This window comes from Protopterus annectens, chromosome 2.part1, assembly GCF_019279795.1.
Source record: "Protopterus annectens isolate FY-2018-M chromosome 2.part1, PAN1.0, whole genome shotgun sequence".
Classification (NCBI taxonomy): Eukaryota; Metazoa; Chordata; order Ceratodontiformes; family Protopteridae; genus Protopterus; species Protopterus annectens.
In genome coordinates this window covers 874,982,143-875,007,337 of record NC_056729.1, presented here as the reverse complement: position 1 = coordinate 875,007,337, position 25,195 = coordinate 874,982,143, and the positions used below count along the sequence as shown (strand labels likewise).

At 45.2% G+C, this 25,195-nt stretch overlaps 1 protein-coding gene across 1 annotated transcript in view; it reads right to left on the bottom strand.

Moving 5' to 3' along the window:
• SPCS3 (signal peptidase complex subunit 3) overlaps positions 1-25,195 on the bottom strand; it is a 502,901-nt gene that overhangs the window by 302,407 nt on the left and 175,299 nt on the right. The window contains exon 3 of the mRNA XM_044062522.1: positions 18,860-18,936. Within this exon, the coding sequence (XP_043918457.1) occupies positions 18,860-18,936 (77 nt within the window). The remainder of the gene's footprint in view (positions 1-18,859; positions 18,937-25,195) is intronic.

The following is a 25,195-nucleotide window of genomic DNA, read 5'->3' as shown; positions in this document are numbered from 1 at the left end:
TCTGTTGTGATGACTTGATTTGCTTGAGGCTTGCAGAATGGAAGACCTGTGTTTGTTTGGCATGCTTGGGCCCACCATAGAAATTCCTTTTGCAAACATGGGATTATTGGTATTATTGTTTCCAAACTGTGGCTGTGTTGAGACCATAGGTTTTTTTAGGTACCATTGAAGTTTCCTCATATGCAACTTTGCACATGGGATTAAAAGAATGCAAGATGCCATGAAGCCCAGAGCCTGCAGGATTTTCCTTGCAGTGAGCCTGGTACAATTTGCTAGTATTTTGAAGTACTGAGTTAGTTGCCCCTGTTTTTCTGGCGTAAGATAGACCATCTGGGTGTTTGTGTCCAAGTTGGCACCCAGGAAAGTTATTTTCTGAGATGGTGTTAGCCTGGATTTCTCTTTGTTGACTGTGTATCCCAGAGAATTCAATAACCTTGTTACATAAGCCAGATGTTCCAGAAGTATGTGCTTGCTGTCCGCTTGGATCAGGCAGTCGTCCAAATAAGGGTAAATTTGTATCCCTTGATGTCTGCAGTAGGCAATTACTGATGCCAGGCATTTCGTGAATACTCTGGGCGCAGTAGATAAGCCAAAGGGCAATGCAGAGAATTGATAGTGGATTGAACCTGCAAGAAATCTGAGGTATCTTCTGCAGCTTTGTCTGATTGGGACATGCAGGTATGCCTCCTTGAGGTCCAATGTTACCAGCCAAAACTCCTTGCCCAGCATGGGAAGAAGCTGCTGTAATGTGAACATCTTGAATTTTGGTACGAGTAGAAATGTGTTTAGGATGGATAAGTCCAAAATGGGTCTCCAGTCGGTTCCTTTCCTTGGTACCAGAAAGTCTGGAATAAAAACCTTGACCTTGTTCGTGAGTAGGTACCTCTTGAATAGCTTTCATGTCCATAAGCTTTGAAATTTGTATTTGAGCCTCTGCCCTTTGATTGTGTGGCAGGTTCGGCATGCCTCTCATTTTTGGAAGAGTGTGAAAATGAAATCTGTAGCCTCTGTTTATAATGTCCAGGATCCATTTGTCTGTTGTGATAATATGCCAATTTCTTGTAAATAATGCCAGCTTTCCTCCCAAGGGCGCTGTCAGCTGAGACTTGCTTGGCATGAAAAGGGGGAAGTCATTGGGTTTGTTTCCTGTATTGTTGTGCACTGTCTTCGCCACCTCTTGGTGCTGGAGTTTGCCATTGTCCGTCTCTATATGATCCTTGAGGTTGTCCTCTGCCCCTTGTGCGCCTGTATCTACCTCTTTGGGGCTTGTCCGTGGCTGGAAAGGAACAGTTTTTTGAAGGCCAATTTCTGCTAAAACGTGGTGGTTGAACCTGTAGAAAAGCTTTGACAGTTTGCATAGATTTAGCTTTTTCTTCCATTTTCCGTAGTATCTCCTCAGCATTAGTACCAAATAGTACATCCTTTTGCAAAGGAGCATCTAGTAGTTTAGCTTTAACATGGTCAGGCAAGGTTTGTTCCCTAAGCCAGGCATGTCTACGAATGACTGATCCTGTCACAGCAGCTCTACTTGAGGCCTCTAGGGCATCATAGCCACATTGTAAGGTGTGTTTACCCACTTGTTCTGCACTATGCATCATATCCTGCAACTCCTTCAAATCTGGTTGTTCAGGTTGAGACATTTTATTTCTTAATTGTGATAACAGAAACTGCTGATATTTAAGCATATGGAACTGACAATTTAAGGCCCTCATGGCTAGGGTGGCCGAGGTATATACCTCCTTGAGAAATGGTTTCAGGGTCAGCATTATGGCTTTTGTAAAGAAATTGGTGAGAGTTAGGAACTCTGTAGTACCTATCAGGCTTGACTGGGGCAGGAGGCAGGGAATCCGGATTTAGGCAAGCCTCCGAGTAAACATCATCAAGTATGTCCAAGACAGGAGGTATCGCCAGAGGTCTGTGCTGAGGTAACAAAAGAAATTCCCCAAGTCTTTTCTTGGAATCAGAAAAGTCTTGGCCTTCCCAATGGAAGTGTTCCCTCAAGGTGTGCAAGGTTCCCCAAAAGAAAAATCCTCTGGGGGAGATACAGAAGGAATGGACTGCTCAGCATCCGAATCTTCAAAAGGGGAATACGAGTGTTCCTCTTCATCAGAATGTTCTGAAAAAATGGAGTCCTGGTCAGAAGAGGGAGAAGCTTCCTCCACTCTGGGTCTCTTGTCTGGAGGGGGTTGGGAACCCCTGATAAGAGTAATTAAATCCTCAGCCATTTTTAGCATCTGCTTTTTAGGCATGGGGCCTGGAGATGGGCCCTGTGCAACAGGCCTCTTGGGATGCATGGCTGATTTGGACTTAGTAAAGGCCTTTATGGAAAAGGAAGATGAGGGTCTAAAGACACCATGGGTGGAAGTGGACCTGTCCACATTAGGAGGCTCAACACTCACAGTGGCTTCAGTGGTCTGGGTATGGGCCGAGGTACCTGCGGTCTCGGTTACAGAGGACACCGCCAAAGAAGTGTCGTCGGTAGTCAGGGGCTGCGTAGGCGTCTCGCTGAGAACCGGACCACGTGTAGCCGGTTTTGGTGTGGTGTCGGTGGAGACCGCGGACCTCGTGTGTCGGTCTTTGTCCTTGCGTTTTTTGGACAAAACGGTAGTCGGAGTATCCGACGACATTTTATAATCAAAGGCTTTACCAAAAAAGTGCTGGGCGAACTCTGCCCGACGCTTAATAGTGCGTTTATTGAAAGTAGCGCAAAAGCGACAGGCCGAGACGTCGTGGTCTGGGCCTAAACAAGGTATGCAGCGGGAATGGAAATCCTTATGTGGTATTTGCTTCCCACAAGAAATACAATTGTTAACTTTGTCCGACATCGGTCTGAGGCAAGAAAAGTTTCCCCAACGGGGTACTTAGCTTTAAAGAAGACTTCGGTTTCCAATTTTTCGTAATTTCAGGAGCTGGCCGACCGGCACTTGCGAACTGCTTCTGCTTCGGGCACCGCGCGGCAAAAAAGACTGAAGAAAATGGCGTTGGCTGTGTCTTATATACCCCTGTTGCACTGACGTCAGGAAAGAAAGCGACAACCGACGCCAGACCTAGACTTTGGAATTCGGCCGACCGAGGACCCGCCTGACGGCAGAAAACCCATCTGTGATTACTGCAGCTGTATGCACGATGAACATCTGACTCGTCCTCAGTAGGGCTCTTGGACTGCTAATCACCCCTCTGCCCAAGGATTTCAAGAATCTCCGCAAAGGAGATGTCCTCAGAGGGGGATCTGGGGGACCTTGCTGATTCATCCAGGTCGGTGTCTGATGTGACAGACTCCTGGGGGGAGTCCAAATGCCTCCTCTTGCATAATCTCTTCCTGGGAACCTCTTCAGGGGGAACTTCTGGAGAAGTCTCAGAAGTGCAGGGAGCGCCCTGTGGGGCTACCTGAGGCTCTGGGTCTCTACGCTTGGGAGGACCAGAGGAAACAGAAACAGACAGGAACTTTAGGGGAAGAAGAGGCCAGACCTTGAGATGAGGAAGTCTTGGGAATACAACACTCGCCTCATGGCATCGAATGCACCTTGGCTCCGATGAGGAGTCGTCGATGACTCCGATGGAGCCACGATCTCCTCCCGCACCGAAGCCATGGGCTCTGAGCCAGAGGTAGGAGCAGAGTTCATCCGAGCCGAGGCCCTGAGAGGAAGAGTCGGCACCAAGTCAGTGCGGCTGTCCTCCCCAGACCTGACCGGAGAGTGTCTGCTCCTAGAGTCCCCGGTCGGCGCCGAGAACGTCCGAGCAGATGGAGCTGACGACACTGGAGTAGGTGTCTGCTCCAAGGGATTCACAATCATCAGGTCAGCCTCCTCCGGCTCCGAAGGTCCGACATGGCTAGAAGGAGGAGCAGATAATTCAAGGGTAGTGGTCTTCGGCTCCGACGGTTGTGTCTGAGCCGACAGCAATTTTACTAGGCCTTGTGCCTTCAAGAGTTTCTGAACCAGCGGTCCATATCCGGATTAGATAAGCTGACCGAGGACCTGGAAGAGTGGACAGATGGAGCCGAATGGAGCAACATGGAAGGAGATTTTTCGGTAACCGGTTCCAAGGCTGTGTCCCAGTTCCGAAAAGAGCAGACTGTCGGCTCCGAGGGCAGTGGAGCCGAAGTCACCACAATTTCTGACCTCTTTCCTTTTTTGGATCTAGAATCAGTGGAAGACTTTGAAGATTTGGATGATTTATTGGCTCCATCCTGGTCAGACAATGCCTCAGAAAAGGAGTGCTTAATGATACCCCTATCAATCAATTTCCTCTTCCTTTCAGCTAACACTCTTGTGGAAAAGGAATGACATATACTGCAAGACGCTTGCAGATGTACCTCACCCAAGCAGCAAACACACTGCACATGGGCATCTGTGACTGAAATTTTCTGTCCGCAGTCTGGGCACTTATTAAACCCAGACTTTGGATGCTTGTCCTTATCTTCAGACATTACACAACTCAAGCACACTAATTAACTAAGAGCTGTTTTAAACTAAGTAACTCACACAAACATACACACAGCCCAAACAGGGGTACTAACAACTAATAACTACAAACAGTAAATAGAGATCTAAAACGACAGTCCCAAAGGTATCACTGACTAATTACTAATCCTAAGGCCAAAAGGCCAAAGGCATGACAGAATACTGAGGAAAGGGGTAAAAAAAAAAAAAAAAAAAAATACTACTTACCAACTAGTATATCTGCTACTATGAATAGAACAAAATATATATATAAAAAAAAATGAAAATATAACTTGCTGAAAGTTGAAAAACTCCCAATAAAGTCTCGAGCCAAGCTGGAAACAAAGAGATCTGTGTCACAGCAAACTAGATCTGAGGTAATTCCAGCAGTGCATTATGGGATAAGGGGTGGGGTCTCGAGCTACTAGAGAACTTTGAGCTTGCTAATCGGCCGTGTTGGAGCCGAGGATCGGCTCCGAACCCATCAGTGATGAATGAACGGCGAGATTGAACAACTTCACATAAACAGTTACAGACCGCAACAAACTTAAAAACTGTTTTGCTATCTGTATGCATTTTGTAAAGTCAATTAACGATCTAACCTTTATGGTATTAATGTAAGTAAGTAACATAGCTTCTTGAAAGTTTCACTGAATATTCTAGGTTATTCGTTTAGTTATATCCTGATTAAGTAAATGGTCTGACAGATAGTTCATGGCCATATAGTGTTCAATTCCTCTTTTTTTGGCTCTCTTTACCTGATACCAGAAGTGTACAACAGTAGAGTAATGTATTATAAAGGAGCTAATGGTAGAGTTAATTGTGTGGTTAGGTTAGTGATGTTAGCCTTCTCTTATCTTGAAGTTTTTCTTAATCGAGGATTGCTATATGTAGGGAAACATGTTTTGGAGTTGTCATTTAAACTGTTGTTACATAGATAATGCTATGTCTCCACTCCTTTTACTTCCCTAATCTTCGAGTTTTGTGGGTTAGTGTGCAGGCACAGAGTGAATGCTGGAAGAGTTAAGTGCATCTTGTCATTATTCAAACTGCTAGACTCTAAATTTGCTCATGAAGAGTTTAGCACAGGGTGGCAACCTTATGTGTCCCTCCCTCCAATTAATCCTATCTTTAATTGTCTATTTGTGGACTACTGATTTGTGGAAGGTTTGGGGGATCCAGGTTGTAAAAAGAGGAAATTATTCTTTCACCTATTTTATAAATAAAAAACAATGTTATTTTAGTGCAAGAGACAGTACAGTTGTGTACACTTGCCATAAATGTAGATGTTGGCGTGTATTCACTGTTGCAGTCATCACCTGTGGGTTATCCCTGCTGTCGTAGCCCTGGGCTGCCCCGAATAGGAGAGTCAATGTTTTTCTGTATCAGCTGCTGTCGCCTGTAGACTGGCCTCAGGTCGTCAGTGCTATAAAGCAAGGCAGCTGATGCCATTACATCAGTTTTTCTTGCCCTAACCAGTCAGAAGCCCCAGGAAATATGCCAAAGTGGTCTGGATGGCTAACCAACCCAAGAAGCTTATGTCTCCCTAATGAAACAGGATACAAGAGGGGAAGGAAACCAGGACGGCAACAGTGAATACACTCGGACATCTACATTTATGGTAAGTCTACACAACTGTACTATGTTCTTCATGTTTCACTGTTGGGTCCCAAAGCTGAGGAGAGGGGTGGAAGGATTAGAAACCTAGGCATGGGTAAGCAAGCCCTGCAGAACTGTAGAGGCAAATCCTGCCCTAGCCTCAGAGAAAAGAGGAAGGTGGTAATAGGTTCATAGGCAGGTACTATGCCAGAGGGCATTTATAAGCCTAGCCAGAGTGTGTCGGCTTTCGACGCCCCATTGATTAATTAACTGATCCTCTGTCAAGCAGAGCCAATGAAGTGATCCCAGAGGTGTACTTTCCGTTACCCATCCACTCGTCAAGGTTTCTCTTCAAGAGCATTAGTGAGGGGAATCTGCCTGATGTAATTTGGAATTTTGTTACAAAGCATGGGGAGTCCCTTTGACGGGAATCTATCCCTCCAGCATGTTCTATTTATTGTTGTGGTGAGGTTTAGCTCACTAGAGCGCGTGGCTCGCAGTGACTTGGATTTCTTTAGGTGGAGCATGTCCATCAATTCTGAGTTGGACATGGCTTTGTAAGTCTGGCAGAGATCACCTCTGAGTAAGAGATATGCCACGGAGTACAGCCAGAGTTTTTTCAGTCGGGCTGCATAGGACATATGTTTGAGGCCAGTAATACTCTTGGTGAGGTACTTTTGTAGTCTTTCCAGCTGTTGGAAGTGTCTTGGTGAGGTACATCCCAAATGGGGCATTGTACTCCATGATGGGTCTAATGAGTGACGAGTAGAGGGGTACTATAACCCCTATTTCTTGATGCGAACCCTTTAGTAATTAGATGGGTCACACAGAAGGATTTCCTAAATACTTTGGCAATATGATTGTCAAAAGAGAGATTACTATCTACCAGATCTCTTATTACCTCTTCTGTATTAAGGGGGCTGCCACCTACGTGGTAATTTGTGGGTGCTTTTCCCAAATGGGATGACTATGCATTTTTTGGCATTTAGCCTGAGACCATGACTTTTGACACCAGATGTCAGTCTCAGTAAGGCCCTTTTGGAGGATGTCCGTGTCAGCTGGAGAGTCAATTATGGCTCCCAGTTTGCAGTCATTGGCAAACTTGGTTAGCCATAGTCCTCCTGTGTTTGCCTGTACTTCTGAGAAGTATATGCCGAACAGTAAGGGTCCCAGGACCGAGCCTTGCGGGACACCACTTGTGACTGATTTAGAGTCAGACCTGGAGCCCGCTAGTCTTACCGTGTGAGTTCTGTCTGTAAGCCATTTGGCAACTCATCTCATGATGTAGGGGTTTATGTTCAGGCTGGTGAGTTTTTCTGCAATACCCGAGTGGGGAATGGGGTCGAAAGCCTTGGCGAGGTCAAGGTAGGTTGTGTGAACTACCTTTACCTCGTCTATGGCCTTGGTGACCATCTCGAAGAAGTCAACCAGGTTTAGTAGGCATGATCTGCCCTTAAAGCCAAACTGGGTCGGGTCAAGTGTTTGGAGGTTCCCAGTGTCTGTTAATGAGTTCCATGATGATGCGCTCCATAGCCTTGCAGACCAGGCTAGTCAGGCTTATGGGGCGATAGTTACCAGGGTCAGCTGTGGGCCCTCCTTTGTGGAGAGGAATAACTGTTGCTGTGCGCCATTCTATGGGCACATAGCCTGTGGAGAGGCTAAGGATGAATAGCGTGTTTAGGTGGGGGGTTAGTTCATTCTGTAGTTCGTGCAAGACGTGGCATGGGACACCATCTGGTCCCACTGACACTGTGTTTTTGGCTTTTGAAAGGGCTGTTTTCATCTGTGCATCTGTGATTTCTGGGGCACTACACTTTTCCGGTATTGTTGTGGGCCCTTTTGGAGGTGAGAAAGGGGTGAAGTTTGCACTGAATCTATCTACCAGGATGTTGGCAATATCAGTAGGTTCAGTATATTTTGTGCTATTTTGTACTAGTTCAGTGCATATCTGCGAGTTGCCACTTAGATTCTTAACATAGTTAAAGAAGGCTTTGTGGTTATCTTTTGAATCCCTGGCTATTTTTCTTTCGAAGTTAGCCTTGGATGATTTCATGAAGGACCTTAGTTTCTTACTGATACTGATCAGAGATGTTTTTCCTTCTTGGGATTTGTTTTTTTCTGAGCTAGTTTCCTCCTTCTATTGTATGGCCTGTTTATTGCAGGGGTCCTCCAAACTGGTTTCCTTCTCTTAGAGAAGTGAGTCTTGGTTTTGTTAGGGATGGCACGATCCATGCAACCTTGTAGGTGCTCATAGGGTGCATTTGTAAAGGTTTCTGCATCTAGGGCAGCATTATCCTTCAGCGTGGGGGCTGTGAAACTTACCACCCCTGTCTTAAGTAAGGTGAAGTTCGCTTTAGAGAAGTTTTTTACTGTTGTTTCCTTACTTGGGGGTGGTGGTGGGGTGTGGACATCTAGAGTGATTAATTTATGGTCTGATCTAAACCAGTGACAGGTTGACCTCCGGTGTGGAACACCTGTCGCCCAAGTTTGTGATGACCAGGACCAATATGTTTTCACCTCTGGTAGGGGAGTTTACCAAATGATCCAGGGCGTTTGAGTTGATGAATTCCAGGAAGCGCCGGGCCTGGGAATTTGTAGTTTTCCCAGTGAATGGTAGGGTAATTGAAATCGCCAAATATCAGGGTGTTCGGAAGGACCTTCATGTTTTCCAGTGTCACCAGAAAGGTGGAGTGTTGATCCCGGGTCATGGAGGGTGATCTGTAGCAGGCCACAATTTGCAATGCAGATTTGCCCGATGTTAGTTGCACATGAATGATCTCAGAGGTACCATGCCACGCCATTAACCTGGAGGTGTAGGTATCCTTAATGAATATGGATACACCCCTCCTTTTGTGGTTCGGTCCTTGTTCTGTGGCCGAAACGTGTGGTATGAGTTGTAGCCCGGTAGTGCTAGGGTGCTCTCTGGAGCCCTGAACCAGGTTTCAGTTACTGCACAGATGTCGACGTTCTCCATACTGAGGAGTGCTTTGAGGGCATGCATTTTAAGATTTAAACTCCTGGCGTTTACTAGCATAACCCTCAGTTTTTTGTTAATTGCCCTGTTTATGGAGGTGGGTTTGACTTTTGAGTCTTGCCTAATGCTTTGTAAAGGTATGGACCAAGGTCCAGGTTCATAGGTTGGTACTAGGCTATCGGCCCTAGGGTCTATACAAGCCTAGCCATAACAATTCCCAGGCTATTTCGTCCGACAATATTTACTTCCCTGGAACCCTGTCCAGCAGGGCGACTGACGTGATCCCTGGGGTAAATTTCTTATCTCCCATCCAGTCGTCAATGTTCCTTTTGAATAGGGCCAATGAAGCGCTCTGCTTGATATGTATGGGTAGTCTATTCCAGAGTATGGGGAGTCTCTGGGTCAGGAACCTAACCCTCCAGCATGTTTTGTTCATTGTGATGACAAGGCTTAGGTCCCTGAAGCGTGTGGCTCTGATGGAATGGGATTTCTTTAAGTGTAAGATGTCCAACAGCTCTGGGTTTGACTTGGCCTTGTATGTTAAGCAGAGATTGCTCTAAGTAGACGATATGCGACAGAGTACAGCTGGAGTTTTTTTTAGTCTGGCAGCAATAGAGCATCTGCTTTAGGCCTGTGATTCTTTCAGTGAGGTGTTTTTCCGGCCCTTCCAGTTGTTGCAGATCTCTTGTGAGGTACATACCAAATGGGGTACTGCACTCCATGATGGGTCTAATGAGGGATGACTACAGTGGGACAATGACCTCCTTTTTTCCAGATGAAAAGCCCTTTGTGATGAGGTGTGCCACATAGAAGGATTTCCTGACTGTTGTGGCGATGTGGTTATTGAAGGTGAGACCACGGTCCACCTGTGTTCCTAAGTCTCTTATCAAACTTTTGGTGTTTAGTGTACTGCCACCTATGTGGTAATTCATGGGTACATGTTTTTCCCAAAGGGGATAACTACACACTTCTTGGCATTGGGCTTGAGCCCATGGCACTGGCACCAAGCATCTGTTTCTGTAAGGCTCTTTTGTACAATATCCACATCATTTGGGGATTCAATAATGGCTCCCAGTTTGCAGTCATCTACAAACTTTGTTAACCAAAGTCCCTCAGTGTTGGACTGTACTTCAGAGAAGTAGATGCCAAACAACAGCGGTCCCAGGACTGAATCCCGAGGTACTTCCACTTGTCACTTACCTGGAGCTGGATTTGGAGTCTGCTACTTTTACAGTGTGGGTTCTGTCAGTAAGCCAGTTGGCAACCCATCGAGAGACATAGGGATTTATGCCCAGCTCAGTAAGTCTATCTATGATTCCAGAGTGGGGGATGGTGTCGAAGGCCTTGCTGAGGTCCAGATAGGCTGTGTGGACTGCCTTACCCTCGTCCACGGCTCTGGAGACCGATTCGAAGAAGTCAATCAGGTTCAGGAGACAAGTTTGGCCCTTCACGAACCCAAACTGGGTAGGGTCCAGTCTTTGAAGGTTGCCAAGGTCTTTGTTTATAAGTTCCATGGCCTTGCAGATCAGGCTCGTCAGACTGATGGGACGGTAGTTCCCAGGATCCAAGGTGGATCCCCCCTTGTGGAGTGGGATAACTGTAGCTGCGCGCCACTCAGTGGGCACGAAGCCTGAGCTGAGGCTATGATTAAACAAGACACTTAGGTGAGGTGCCAGTTCATTTTCTGGTTCATGTAGTACACAGCCCGGGATGTTGTCTGGTCCCATGGATGCTGTATTCTTAGCTTTGGAGAGTGCGATTTACACCTGTGTGGCCGTGATTACTGGAATTCGGCTTTCTGTGTTGACACGGGCTCTTTAGGGGGTGAGAGGGGGTGAAGTTGGCACTGAATCGATCTGCCAGGCTACTGGCAATGTCCTTGGGATCAGTATATTTAATGCCATTCTGTTGTAGCTCAGAGCAGATCTGAGCATTACCATTTAGATTCTTGACATAGCTATAGAATGCCTTGATATTGTCTTTGGAATTTTTGGCAATTTTATTTTCGTAACTAGCTTTGGAGGATTTTATAAGGGATCTCAGCTTCCTACTGAGGCTGGTAAGGGAGTTTTTTGCATTCTGGGATTTTCCTCTCTTCTGCAACAGTTTTGTACTTCTGTTGTATAGTTTGTTTATGACAGGGGACAGTACAGTTGTGTACACTTACCATAAATGTAGATGTTCGAGTGTATTCACTGTTGCAGTCATTACATTTGGGTAGTCTGCTGGCAGGCTGCCATCAGTCGGCCTGAATTCCAAAGTCTTGGGTCCTGCGTCGGTTGTCGTCTTCTTTTCCATGACGTCAGGTCGTCAGGGGTATAAAACATGCAGCCGACACCTTTTTCTTTAATTTTTCTTGCCCCCGATGTCAGGTGCCCCCAAAAAAGTAGCAATATATTACATATATATATATATATATATATATATATATATATACACATGCATGCATCAGTATAAACTTTACCCTCATCTACAAGCAAATACACCACATAGGTTGTAGTAGATAGAGAAGGAAAGATATACTGTAGAATGACAGGGTGATGGCGGGAGGGTAACCTGGACTGCAACAGTGAATACACTTGAACATCTACATTTATGGTAAGTGTACACAACTGTACTATGTTCTTCGTGTTTCACTGTTGCAGTCATTACATTTGGGTAGAATCCCAGGTTGGGAGGCTGGAGCATTAGGCATGGCTATAAGGCCCTGCAGCACTGCAGTGGCAAAGCCTGCCCTGGACTTAGAGTAGAGAGACAAATGGTAATGCTTTGTAAAGGTGTGAACAGAACTCCAAGTAGCAGCCTCTAAAATGTCTTTGGTTGGTACTCCTCTGGGAAAGGCTGCTGAAGTAGCTGCAGCTCTGGTGAAATGAGACCTAATGCCCTTGGGCTCAGGTTTACCATGGTGTGGGTAGCAGAAACGGATGCAGTGGCTTATCCACTTTGAAATTGTCTGCTTTGAGATAGCCTTTTCTTCTGATCCTGCAGCATATGACACTAGTAATTGCAAAATTTTTCTTAGAGCTTTTGTCCTGCTCAAGTAGAAACTTAGCTGTCTGTGTACGTCCAAGGAATGCAGAATTCTCTCCCCTTTGTTCTGTGGATTTGGATAAAAAGTTGGCAGATGAATTGTTTGGTTAGAGCCACACTGGAAACCACCTTAGGCATAAAAGTAGGATTTGTCCTCAGAGACACCCTGTCTGGGTAAAATATGATAAAAGGCTCTACAGCCATGAGGGCTTGTAGCTCTGAAACCCTTCTTGCTGAAGTAATTGCTAGTAGCAGAGCTGTCTTCCATGATAAGAACTTTATATCGGCGGAAGCGGCTGGTTCAAATGGAGGCAGGGTGAGCTTTTCCAACACATAACTGAGGTCCCATGCAGTTAATGGTGCTCTTCTAGGAGGCCTTAGGTTTTTGGCTCCTCTAAGATACTGCTTTAGTAAAGCATGAGAAAAGATTGGTGGCTCTGTATTGTAATGAGCCGAAATGGCAGAGGCATGGATTTTGATTGATGAGAAAGATAGGCCTTTGTCAAGCATCTCAGTTAAGTATTGTAACATCTGAGGAATATGTGGTTCTGCTGTATCAGTTCCTTGTGCTCGATTCCAAGCACAGAATCTCTTCCATTTGTCAGCATAAGATTTTCTAGTACTAGGCCTTCTGACTTCCAAAATGACATCCATCACAGCTTTACTGAGAGGTGTCGTTCGTATGATCACATGATTAGCCATGCTGCCAGGTTCAGAGTCGGTAGTTGATTGTGCAGGATCTGATTGCTTTGCTAGGACAGTAGTTGTGGTCTTTGAGGCAAGGTCCAAGCTGGGTATTGAGACAAGTTCCTTAGGACTGGGTACCAGTATTGGCGGGGCCAGTCCGGGGCAATTAATATCTTTGGCTTCGCTTGTCTGACTTTTAGGAGGACCATGGGTAGAAGAGGCAGAAGAGGAAAGGCGTAAACTGACAGGTTTTTCCAACTGAAGGATAGGGCGTCCACCTTCCATGCTTGTCTGTGATAAGTCCTTGTGCAGAATCTTTTCAATTGACAATTTTTAAGGCAAAGCAAATAGATCTATGTCTGGGCTCCCCCATTTCTCTGTTATCATGCTGAATACTTGCGGATTTAGTTTCCACTCGTGAGGATCCATAAGGTTTCTGCTTAAATAGTCTGCCAGAGTGTTCTGTTTTCCTGGCAGGAATTGAGCTTGAAGATTTATTTGGTAGGTCAAAGCTGTGTCCCACAGTGCCATGGCTAATCTGAAAAGGGGGTACGAGTGTGTGCCCCCTTGCTTGTTTATATACCACATGACTGTGGTGTTGTCCATCTTTATCAGTAGTTGTCCTGGATGAAGTATGTCTTTGAAGGCTGTTGGGGCATTTTGAACAGCTAGCATCTCTTTCTGGTTGATATGTAGATGCATTTGATTTGGTGCCCATATGCTCTGAATGCATCTTCCTGCAATGTGGGACCCTCAGGCATAATCTGATGCGTCTGTTAAGGTTTGGCTGGCAGGGGCTAGAGTGAAGGGCCAGCCCATGTTTTGGTGACAGACCTTTGCCCACCATAGAAAATCCTGTTGCAGGCAGGGAATGAGAGGAATCATTGTTTCCAGACTGTGTGAATGTTGACTCCATAAACTTTTTGGGTACCATTGAAGTTTCCTCATATGCAGTCTTGCATATGGAATTAGTAGGATGCAGGATGCCATGAAGCCCAGAGCCTGCAGAATTTCTCTTGTAGAAGACTGGATTGTGTTGCCATCAGTTTGAAGTAAGTAGTCAGTTGCCTTTGTTTGTCTGGTGTGAGGTAAGCCATCTGGGCAGTTGTATGCAATCTTGCACACAGGAATGTTATCTTTTGAGAGGGTACCAGTTGTGATTTATTTTCATTTATTGTGTACCCTAGGCATGCTAGAAGCCTTTTCACAAATGCCAGGTGTCGTAGAAGAGTGTCCTTGTTCTCTGCTTGAATGAGACAGTCGTCCAAATAAGGATATATTTGAATACTTCTTTGTCTGCAAAATGCAATTACTGGTGCCAGACACTTTGTAAAGACCAAAGGGCAGTGCAGAGAATTGGTAATGCATTAAGCCAGCCTTGAATCTGAGGTATCTTCGGCACTACTGTCTTACTGGGACATGCAGGTATGTCTCTTAAGTCTAAAGTCACCAGCCAAGCATTCCTGCCCAACATGGGCAGAAGCTGTTGCAAAGTAAGCATTTTGAATTTTGGAATGTCCAGGTATGTGTTCAGAATTGATAAATCTAGTACTGGCCGCCAGGCCTTGTCCTTTCTGGGTACCAATGACAGTCTTGAGTAAAAACCTTGTCCTTTTTCCTGTTCTGGCACCGTCTGAATGGCCCCCATAGCCATGAGGGACGTAACCTGTTTCTGTGCCTCTGCCCATTGGTTTTTTGGCAGGTCTGGCCAACCATTTGTCATTGGCAAAGTGTGGAAATGGCATTTGTATCTGTGATACGATGTTAATAACCCAGGACAAGTGGGTACTGAACTGCCAATTTTGAGCAAAAAGTGCTAATTTCCCCCCTATGGGTGCTACTAAAAGATAAGTGCTTGGTGTAGGCAGAGGGAAGTCATTGGGATTGCTTTCTGTAGGTTCGCGCTTTATCTCCTCCAGATTTGGAGGTGGATGCGCCCCATTGCTTTGACCTGTGCGAGTCTTGAGCCTGGTACCTGGAAACCCTTAGGGCGTCTGGATTTGCCCCTTTGAGCTCTGTCTGACACAGGAAAGGACCAATTTTTTGTAGGCCAGTGTCTACTGAATCTAGGTGGCTGCACTTGTAAGAAATCTTTAACAGTTTGCATAGACTTAGCTTTGTCTTCCATTTTCTTTAAAACCTCTTCTGCCTTCATACCAAATAGAGAATCATGCTGTAAAGGTGAAGCTAGCAATTTAGCTTTAACAAAATCAGGCAAATTTTGTTCCTTTAACCAGGCATGCCTCCTAATCACAGATCCAGTAACTGCGGCCCTGCAAGAGGCCTCTAAAGAATCAAAACCACATTGCAAAGTATGCTTTCCAACTTGTTCAGCTGCATGCAATAATTCCTGCAATTCCTTATTTTCTGCACATTCTGAAATCATCATTTTCTGTTTCAGCAATCCCATAACATGTTGTTGGTACTTAAGTATATGAAATTGACAGTTTAAGGCCCTAACTGCCAAGGTTGCAGATGTATAAACCTTTTTTCCCCGTCTGTCCAGCGCCCTTGAATCTCTGTCGGAGGGGCTAGGGTTTTCTGCTGTTGAGGTCTTAACTCCCCTTGGACCCTGTGAAATAGTTTCAGGATCAGCAGCAGGGTTTCTAATTAAAAATTTACGAGAGTCAGGGACCCTGTAATACCAGTCATGCTTACTGGGAGCCAGAGGCAAAGAGTCAGGGGTCAGGCTTGACTCCGAAAAAACATCATCCACAATGTCTAACACAGGGGGAATGGCTAAAGGCTTGTGCTGAGGGAGGAGGAGGAAATCCCTGAGCCTCTTTTTTGATTCCGAGAAGTCTTGACTCTCCCAGTGAAAATGCTCCCTCAAAGTATGCAAGGTTTCTCCAAATGAATAATCCTCAGGAGGAGATGCAGATGGAATAGACTCCTCAGCATCAGAATCCTCATAGGGAGGTAAAGATAATTTACTGATCAGAAGAGGAATCAGAAGAAATAGACACCTGATCTGAAGATTCACAGTCAGTGTCTTGCCTAGGCCTCTTATCAGGAGGGGGATGGGTACCCCTGATCAAGGTAATAAGGTCTTCAGCCATTTTGATCATCTGTTTTTTAGGCATAGAGGCCTGTGCACATGGCTCAGGCATTTTTTTAGTTTTAGAAGGTGTCTTTGCCTTTGGTTTTGCAGCTTTCGTCGGTTTGATATAAAAATGTTGAGGTCTGAATACACCCTCAGAAGCCGGTGCCTGCACAGCGGCTCCAGACTCAGAGGGAGATACATCCGTCGGTCCAATACCTCGAGTATCTTGCGGCATGCCGGACTCCACATGGGTGTCGGTAGAGGCCTGCATCTCGAAGGTAGCGGGTATCAGGGGCTAAAAAAGCGCCTCACTGAGTACCGGGCGACTGGCTTAGGAGAAGCTTTGTCGTCGGTTTTGGATCTCGACTGCCTTTCTCTGTCCTTTTCTTTGCGTTTTTTATGTACTCCGGTAGTCGGATTGCTATCAGACGACATCTCTGGGTAGTTAAATGTTTCCAAAATACTTAGATGCAAAAATATACCGATGCTTAATAGTGCGTTGGTTAAATCTAGCATAAAACTAATAGCCAGGCACGTTGTGATCACGGCCTAGGCAAGGAATACAGTATAAATGGAAATCCTTATGAGGTATTTGCTTCCCAAAACTTTTTCTGACATCGGTAAAAAGCAAGAAAAAAGTTTCCCCAACGGGGTACTTAGATTTATTGAAGACTTTGGTTCTGAAACTACGCAAATATTTCAGTAGTCAGCCGACCGCCACTTGCGAAATGCTTCTGCTTCGGGCACCGTGCGGCAAGAAAAAGACTAAAGAAAATGGCGTCGGCTGCATGTTTTATACCCCTGACGACCTGACTTCATGGAAGAGAAGACAGCAACCGACGCAGGACCCAAGACTTTGGAATTCAGGCCGACTGAGGGCAACCTGCCAGCAGATTACCCAAATGTAATGACTGCAACAGTGAAACACGAAGATCAACAGATTGGCTTCAGGAATATGGACTCATCAGGTATGGGTTTAAGGGAAGACCACCCACCTCTCTGATGCAGACTCTCCATGATGTCTCCAAATGAGACATCATCAGGGGAAGATCAGGGGGAACCCTCCCCCCTCATCCAAATCCATGAGATATTCCGGAGGAGAATCTAAGTGCCTCCTCTTGTACAGATGCTTTCGAGCACCTCTTAGAGGGAAAGCTCTGGAGAGGACACAGAAGCTTCAAGGGATTCCTGAAGAGGAATGTTCTGGGGCATTCTGACAACAGGTTATCCCTGAGGGGGCAGGATGGATGACTCCGGCCCCAAAACAGAAGGAGCCAGGGTCGACTCCGAGGAGGGAACTGTTAAGGTCCTTGAAGGAGCTGGCAGGACCCCCCGCCATCACATCGAAGGCCAAAGAAGAGCAGACCCCAGAAGGCCGTGCAGCCGGAGCAGAAACTGTATGCACTGGAGCCTCCTGGACAGTCACCCCAGGTGCCAAAAAGAGGGTGTTGGAGCAGAGCTTCCAGTGCCGAAGGCCTGAGGGAAAGGGACAGCTCTAAAAGCCTTGTTGCTGATGTTGAAACTATGGCTGCGAGAATTAGTCCGGTCCAAAGACATCGGTGCCAAACTGCTTAAGGTAACTGTCAGAATTAAGGTACAAGAGACCATCAGCATTGACACCTCAACACTGGAAAACCACAGACCCAAAAGACTACAAAGCCAAAGGTCAGATCAGAGAAGGAGAAATTGGTAGGAGCCAAGATTACATGTTCATAGCTCCAGAGGGGTACAGAGCAGGCAAGACCCCAAACTGAATCAGAGCCTGAAGAAACTTCATCATCCTGTATACACATGCTTCAGACAGGCTCTGAGTGGACTGGACAGAGGAAGCTACTGACCCCACCTGGAATGGCACCGAGGAGAGGCAAAGGCAGAAGGCTTGGCTCGGGATCTCTCTGGCTCTGGGGAGAAACAGGGCAAATTAAGCCAAGGCGAACCCTGGCCAACGCGGACCTAGATTTGGCGGGAGGCTTGGCAGAGGAAGACCAATCAGAAGACTGCTTCCTATGTCGATCCCGCTCCTTGTGCCTGGCCCAGTCTCCCTCCCCAGACTGCTTCGTGGGAGTTTGAGTCCCAGAAGCAGAGGAAAGGGAAGTAGAAGCCTCCGAGGAAGGGGCTAACGGACTCTAAGATCAGTTTGTTCCTCCTGTTAAAGCCCACACAAATCAAGCAAGAGAAATTAAGATGGGGAACTCCCCCAAGCACACCATGCACAGAGTGTGGGCATCAGACGAAGGGATCTTATGGCCACACGCCATACATTTCTTGAACCCTGGCTTAGGAGTGTCAGCCATGGGCACAAGGAAACACACACACATGCACTCCGCACAAGATAAGAGAGAGGGAAAGGAGGACAGAAAGAAGCTTTTTTTTTTTTTTTTTGGAGACTGAAAAGCATCAGTGTGGGCAGGATAGTAAGGGTAGGAAAGATAGATGATATTAAAAGTAAAACCTACTTGAACACAATCCAACTCCAAAAAATGACCTACGGAAGCTCAGAAATGATGATCTGTGCTGTTCAAAATGAGTGGCTAACGAGATCTGAGGAGAGAGAACGGGGCATTATGGGTAGGGGAGTAGCTTGGATTTTGGCTCAGTTGGAGTATATTGCCAAGTCGGATCCGTGCCGGATCAGAGTCCCATATGTTGAAGATCAACAACCACTGCAAATCAAATTTTTAGGTTGATAAGCTCCAAATATAAGGCAATGTTCATACCACAAAAATTGATTAATTACACTCACTATTTGAAACAAATACCCTTCTACCATGGCAGTGCTAAAACACAAACATCTGGGACAAATCAAAGACACTATAAACAACATATGTTTCAGCATATGCTGTTCAGAAACAAAACTGTAACAATGCAGTGGATTTTTACAACAGGTAGCAAAGGTGGCGACATTAAAGTCACTCAATTCTGAATACCGCTCAGAGAAGTAATGCCGACTACGGCACTGCCCAAAAAACTGTCACTAAGCAGTATAGTTATAAAAGCCCAGAAAGCAAGGAGTACAATGTTCTGAACATCTCTGGAAATATAATGGACTCTCTTATAATTAACAAATAATCATTTAATACTTACATTACTTGGAGTTGTATATTCAGCAGATAAATAAATAAACAGTTGTTTGACGTTCCAGTCGAATATTGGCTCAAGATGTATGGAGCAGTTAAAGAAAATAGAGTAATACACAAAAAATGTGTTTCAAAATAGTTTTACAAACTTACCTAATTCATCAAATCTGCATAACCTTGTTTATTTTAAAACATGGAAGGTAAAACATTTTCTTAGGGCTCCTACAGAACATGAGTGGCACATTAAGCTCTGCAAGCTGCAGGTGTATCCAAGTAAGTTGCATGATTTTTACATCTGCCCTAACCTCACAAAGATTCTGTAGCAGTGAATTTGTCTGCAAGCTAAATGGGCAATGCATGACAAAATATCAAAATAAATACTCTTTTTTTTTTTTATAAAGGGAGCACCTCAACCCACTCCATTTCTCCCAAAGAATAAATAAATACTAGAGGAGTGCATCCCCCACCCAGTTCCCCAATTACACCAATTATAATGGTGATGTTTCTGAAATATAAATTACTCAAGTTAAACAAATTTATCAGGTGATAATACCAAAACAAAATTCTTAATGAATATGGAATCCACAATACACCTGATTATTGATCCTGACTGACGGAAGCAGTAAAACCAAAGTGGAAGGATACAGATGATCTAGCCAAGCCAGTGTTGAAATAAGAGTGCCAGGAGGTAAACGGAATTTTTCAGGGAAACTTCTCATTCTATCCTTCAGGAGAATGTGTGTACTCCTCAAGTGTCCCACTACCCTATGAAAGACCAGATACTGTTCCCTATACATGACAGCTTGAAGCTATAAAATGGGGTATACTCAGGTGCTGGCCATCTAGAACAGCGTCTTTCAGGAAATTAACTTGAAACACAGCCAAGACAGCTGGCTATAACTGCAAATAGGCAAGACTGTCCACCATACAGGTCAGGTCCAGTTTGGGGTGGGAGATAGGCATTGAAATGTTACATTCTAACAAGTGCTGCGTAACAATTCTCACTACATCACATTTTGCAAATGTGCAAAAAACACTCCTCTCACTCTCACCGACACAGACCATGGAATAATAAAGACTTGCATCATACAGATTTTCTGCAAGTAGAGCAGGCTAACTACCTGGAGCAGTACAGGATACTTTTCTGCCCAAAATGAGAACAAACACAATCATGTAGGGTAGTTCTGGCTAAGACGGTTTGGGTTCCTGCAATACTAGGGCTTTTAATGCCCAAAACCTATCTCTGGTGTCCACAAGGGTAACAAGAAAGTACAGCTGCACAGGTCCTACCTACATGTAAATAGTAAAATTTCAAAATTTAACATTTTCAAAAATGTTCAAATTTCACACTACCTCAGTGGTGTATGGGTTTTCTGACTACACATAAACCCAAACTGTCAGCTTTGCAGAGCTCAGAATCATTTCCTCTGACCCTCTGTGAAAGTTGAATGATTATACCCTCTCCCATCACAGGAAGCCTAACTCCTGCCACAGAAAGTCAGTTAATTCAGGCTTTTAATGTCAGGTAGGAAGAACCAAGGAGGACTAGAAGTAACAACTGCCTGAAACCAACCAATTAACATCCACAAGACACCAACACAAATAACCAAAGCCAATGCACACAAAGGTGGATACAATCAAATTACACACAAAATAAGGGGGAAGGTGGGTGGGTGCTGACACTGAGGCAGTGTGAAAATTTAACATCTGCTGTTACAGTCAAGTAGAACTTGTGCAACTGTACTATGTTCATCATTCACACTGCCTCAGTGGCATATGGGCAGACTCCCAAAGCTTACTCTACCTGGAAGGAGGAAGGACAAGGATCCAGAAGCTCCTGAAGAATAGCCCTCATAAAGCCTGCTCTGGAACCGGAGAAATAAATCAAGTTTATATCGCTTTATAAAGGTATACAGAGGACCGGGTTGCTGCCTCTGAAGACTTCGTGTCTGCTGTTTCCAATGTGCAAACGAAGAGGATAAGGCTCTGGTGGAATGTGCCTTAACCTTGCCTGGAATATATTTACCATGGTGGGAGTAACAAAAAGCAATAGCACAGAAACTAACAAGCTATCATTTATGTAGAGACAGGCTGACCCTTCTTAGCCCCACAATAAGAAATAAACAGCTGCTAAACTTTCCTGAAGAGTTTAGTTCTGCCAAGGTACTACTTGAGCTGCCTGTACATCCAAGCAATACAAAATCTTCTCTCCCGTGTTTTTAGGCTCCAAAAAGAAAATGGGGAGTGATGCTTTGACTCAGGGTAAACTCAGAGAAAAACTTTTGGCAAAAAAAGAAGGATTAGTGGGTAAAACAATCCAGTCTTTTTTTAAAAATCAGATAAGGTTGGCCCACCGTAACAGCTTGCAGCTCAGGAGACTCACCTTACAGATGTCAAAGTAATAAGCAAAACAGCTTTCCAAGTAATGAACCTCAAATCAGTCTGAAAGTCAGGTTCAAAAGAAGACAAGATCAATATTTCAAGAACAAAAGTTGAGATCCCAAGGAGAAAGCATTTACTTTTGAGGGGGTCTCAAGTGCAACACTCCTTTTATAAACTATATGACCACAAAGAGAAACAAGAGAGAGATACACAGGTAGACAACATGGATGGCTGCAAGATGCACCTTGACAGATGAATAAGATAAGCCACTGTCGAGTAGCTCCTAAAAATATTTTAAAACTAGAACGGTAAACACCATACAGGGCCCTCAGACATTGGTTAGTCACCACCTAGGAAACCTCTTCCACTTGTAAAACAAAAAAAGTTATGTACTCACCATAACTCGGCATCTGTGTTAATCCTATGTCATCACTTATCACCATAGGGTCTAGGATCAGACATCGGAACAGAGCTGGCAACATACAAAAGATGGATACCAAGGCACTAGCTTCTCCCTCTCATATGCTGCCCTCTAACCCTCAGATTGAGTTTGATATCATATTCCTAAAGGTTACTCCTCCAAAGGCGGAAGGAAAACATGCCAACTTCCTCCAAGATCCAACAAGGTAGGGAGATGACGGGTGGGAAATGTGATGAATGATGACATAGGATAACGGAGATGTCAAGTTTTGGTCAAGTACATAATTCTTTATCTGATATTATCCATGTCATCATTCATCACCACAGGATCAGAGTACCCAGCTACCATTTATCCTGGGAGGCCTCAAGGAAGGACATGCCAGAGCACTGTGGAGCCAAAGGAAGCCCTGATCCTAGAAAGATGTGAGGATTAGCCCAAGTGGCAGCAGCACAAATTTAATCATTAGAAAGTTTGGCCAAAAAGGCTAAGTAGCCACAGACCTCGGAGAATGAGCCCCGATTCTTCCTGGAACTTCAAGATGCCTATTGTCATAGACTGTGGAGATGCAGACAGACATCCAGTTAGAGATAGTGACCTTAGAAACTGGGAGACCATGTCTGTTAGGGGAAAATGCCACAAAGAGCTGGTCTGACTTGCAAAATCCTTTGGTCCTATGTAGGTAGAACTGCGATTGTCTTGTGTACGTTCAAAGTAAGTAGACTGTACTCTCCTTTGTTGGAATAATTGGAAAAGAACACTGGAAGCTAAATACATTGGTTTAGATTAGATTCAGAAGCAACCTTGGGCAAGAAGGAGGGATTCGTCCTGAGAGAAACTTTGTCCTTGTGAAAAATCATGCAAGGGGGAGTAATGGAAAGAGCTTGCAGTTCCAAAACCCTCCTAGCTGAAGTTACAGCAACCAGGAAGGCCATCTTCCAAGACAAGAATTTGAGATCTCAGGTACTATCAGGCTCAAAGGGACTCCTAGTTAGAAATTAAAATACTAAAGTAAGAGCTTAAGGAGGCAAGGGATCCTAAACCAGTGGTCTAAGCAGAAAGACTCCCCTCATAAAAGCTTTGCAAAGCAGAGATGAAAACGTAGCCTCACTGTTCTCGTGAAAATTAGAAATTGCCACCAACTGAAGTTTGATCGTAGGAGAAACTTCTTCCCTCTTGGAAAAGGGAGGACAGAAACAAAAGGATGCCAAACAGAAGCAGAAAAAGTATCCAAATTCCTGCTCTTGGCCCAGACAGAGAACCTTTTCCAGTTGCTATGGTAAACCTTTCTAGTGGAAGGTTTCTGGGAGGCTAGAATGATATGCTTGATGGGAGATGTCAACCTGGACTGCTTTAAAATGACTGGAATTGGAGAAACCATGCAGTTACATGAAGGGTCCGAAGGTTTGGGAGTGGAAGTCCTGAAAGATGGGAGAGCAGATACTGGTGAGGATCCAGTATCCAGGGCAGATACTTCAGACGAGACCTGACTGAAGAGAGAACCATGGTTCACGGGGCTAGAAAGGTGCAATAAAAATAAGGGATGTTCTCAGACGATGTGCTGTCTGCAGAACCTTGGGAATTAGAGGAACAAAAGCATAGGTGTAAAGGAGACCCGGAGGCTAATCGTGGACTAGAGCATCCTCAGAGGGGGGATGATGGCAAAGTACCTGCTCCATCTGTGGTCGGCTGGGGAGGAACAGAGGTCGCAGCAAGGTTGACCCCAACGGTCAGAAATCTGCTTCGCCACTGTGGGATTGAGGAACCACCTGTGAGGACTCACGGTGGATCTGGTGAGTTTGCCGCCCAACACATTTGTCTCTGGGTATATGCGTTGCAAGAAGGAAGCGCACGGAAGACCTCACCCATTCCCACACACTCATGGCCTCCCTGCATAATGAGTAAGATAGTGCTCCCCCTGTTTGTTGACATACCAGACCACAGCCATGTTGTCTGTCTGAATTGCAATCGGCCCCGAGGGAGGCAGTTCTGAAAGGCATGCAATGATAAACATCCTAGAGATGAGAGCAGTTCTATGTGCAACTTGGTCTCTATGGGGGACCACATGCCTTATGCAGTCTTCCCCTGGAAATGCCCCACCCACCCCAACAGGGAGGCGTCTGTGGTCACAGTGGCCTTGGACGAAGGCAGGTGAGTCTCTACCACTGCCATACATTTGGTAAACACCCAGAGAGCTGTGGTGAAACCAAAGGGTAGGGCTCTGAACTGGTAATCACTGGTCCCTAGCTGGAAGCGAAGATGGCTCCTGGAATGCTGGTCTATCGTTATGTGATGGTAAGTGTAATGCAGACCTACTGAACACATCCAATCGTCCTTGTGTAAGACAGGCAGAATGAACTGAGCAGTGACATCTGGAACTTGGACTTTTTTACTGAAAGATTGAGCTCGATGAAATCCAAACTAGGACGCAGGTCCCCGGTATTTTTGGCACGAAAAAGGAGAGAGAATAAGTACTGGATTCCTCTCTGCCCTGCCGGGACCTCTTGGGTGGCTATTTTTTTGAAGAAGTTGAACTTCTTTGATGCCAAACTCCCTCTGACTGGGTGGAACATCGGGGAGGTAACTTCTTATGGGAGGGGATTCCAAAAAGGGAATGAAATAGCCCCTGGAAACGATGTTTACCATCCACTGATCAGAAGTAATATTTGCCCAGGCATGTAGGTACAGAGAAATGCAACCCTCAACTGCTTCCAGGGCAGAGCAGTCTGGCAACATTTCAGAAGGGCAGAAGGGCTCCCTGAAGTCCTGATTTTGTGGAACCCCTCCTGCCTCTAGCGTGGTGTCGACCACTGAAACGTCTCCCCCTGCCTCTGGAAGAGGAGTCATCAGGAGCTTCCTGGAAGGGAGACCGTGACTTCTGGAACAACATCTTCTTAGTTCACTGGTGGTTCTCAGAGAAGGACCTCTGGGAAGGAGAAAGCTTGATCCCGACTGCAGCTAAAGTCTTCCCTTCCTGCTCATTGTGGGTCAAAGTGTCCTTCACAAAAGGTCCAAAAAGAGTGGAACCATTGAAGGGGGCTTTGGTAGACGACACTTTGAAGGGTTCCGCAAACCCGCATAAATGCAACTAAGCATGATGTCTCACAGCAATGCCAGTACCTGCGCTGCTTAAGAGGCAGCTTAAGCAGCGTTCGTAGTCTGACTCTTGTTAGGCTGGGTTTTTTTTTTGTTTGTTCTGCCCTTTCAATTTGGGCGCCTCATTAGGAAGAACTTGAGAATATTAAATATTCTAGATACCCCCATGCATCAATTTACCCCTATCATCTAATCCTATGAGAATGTGGGCAGCAGCAGGACCAAACACAAATTCAGAACTTAAAGCAGCATTCAAAGTCTAATTTTTAAATCCTCAGAACAATACTGGTTATTAACAAAGCACAGCTACTCAATACAACAGCGACTTCATTTCTAGAAATAGTGTTTGCACCTTCCAAGAAACTCCTAAAACCACATATCAAAACCTGAGTCACATTAGAAACAATCTCATTCAAGTAACAGTTCTCTTCAGTAGGCAAAATTACA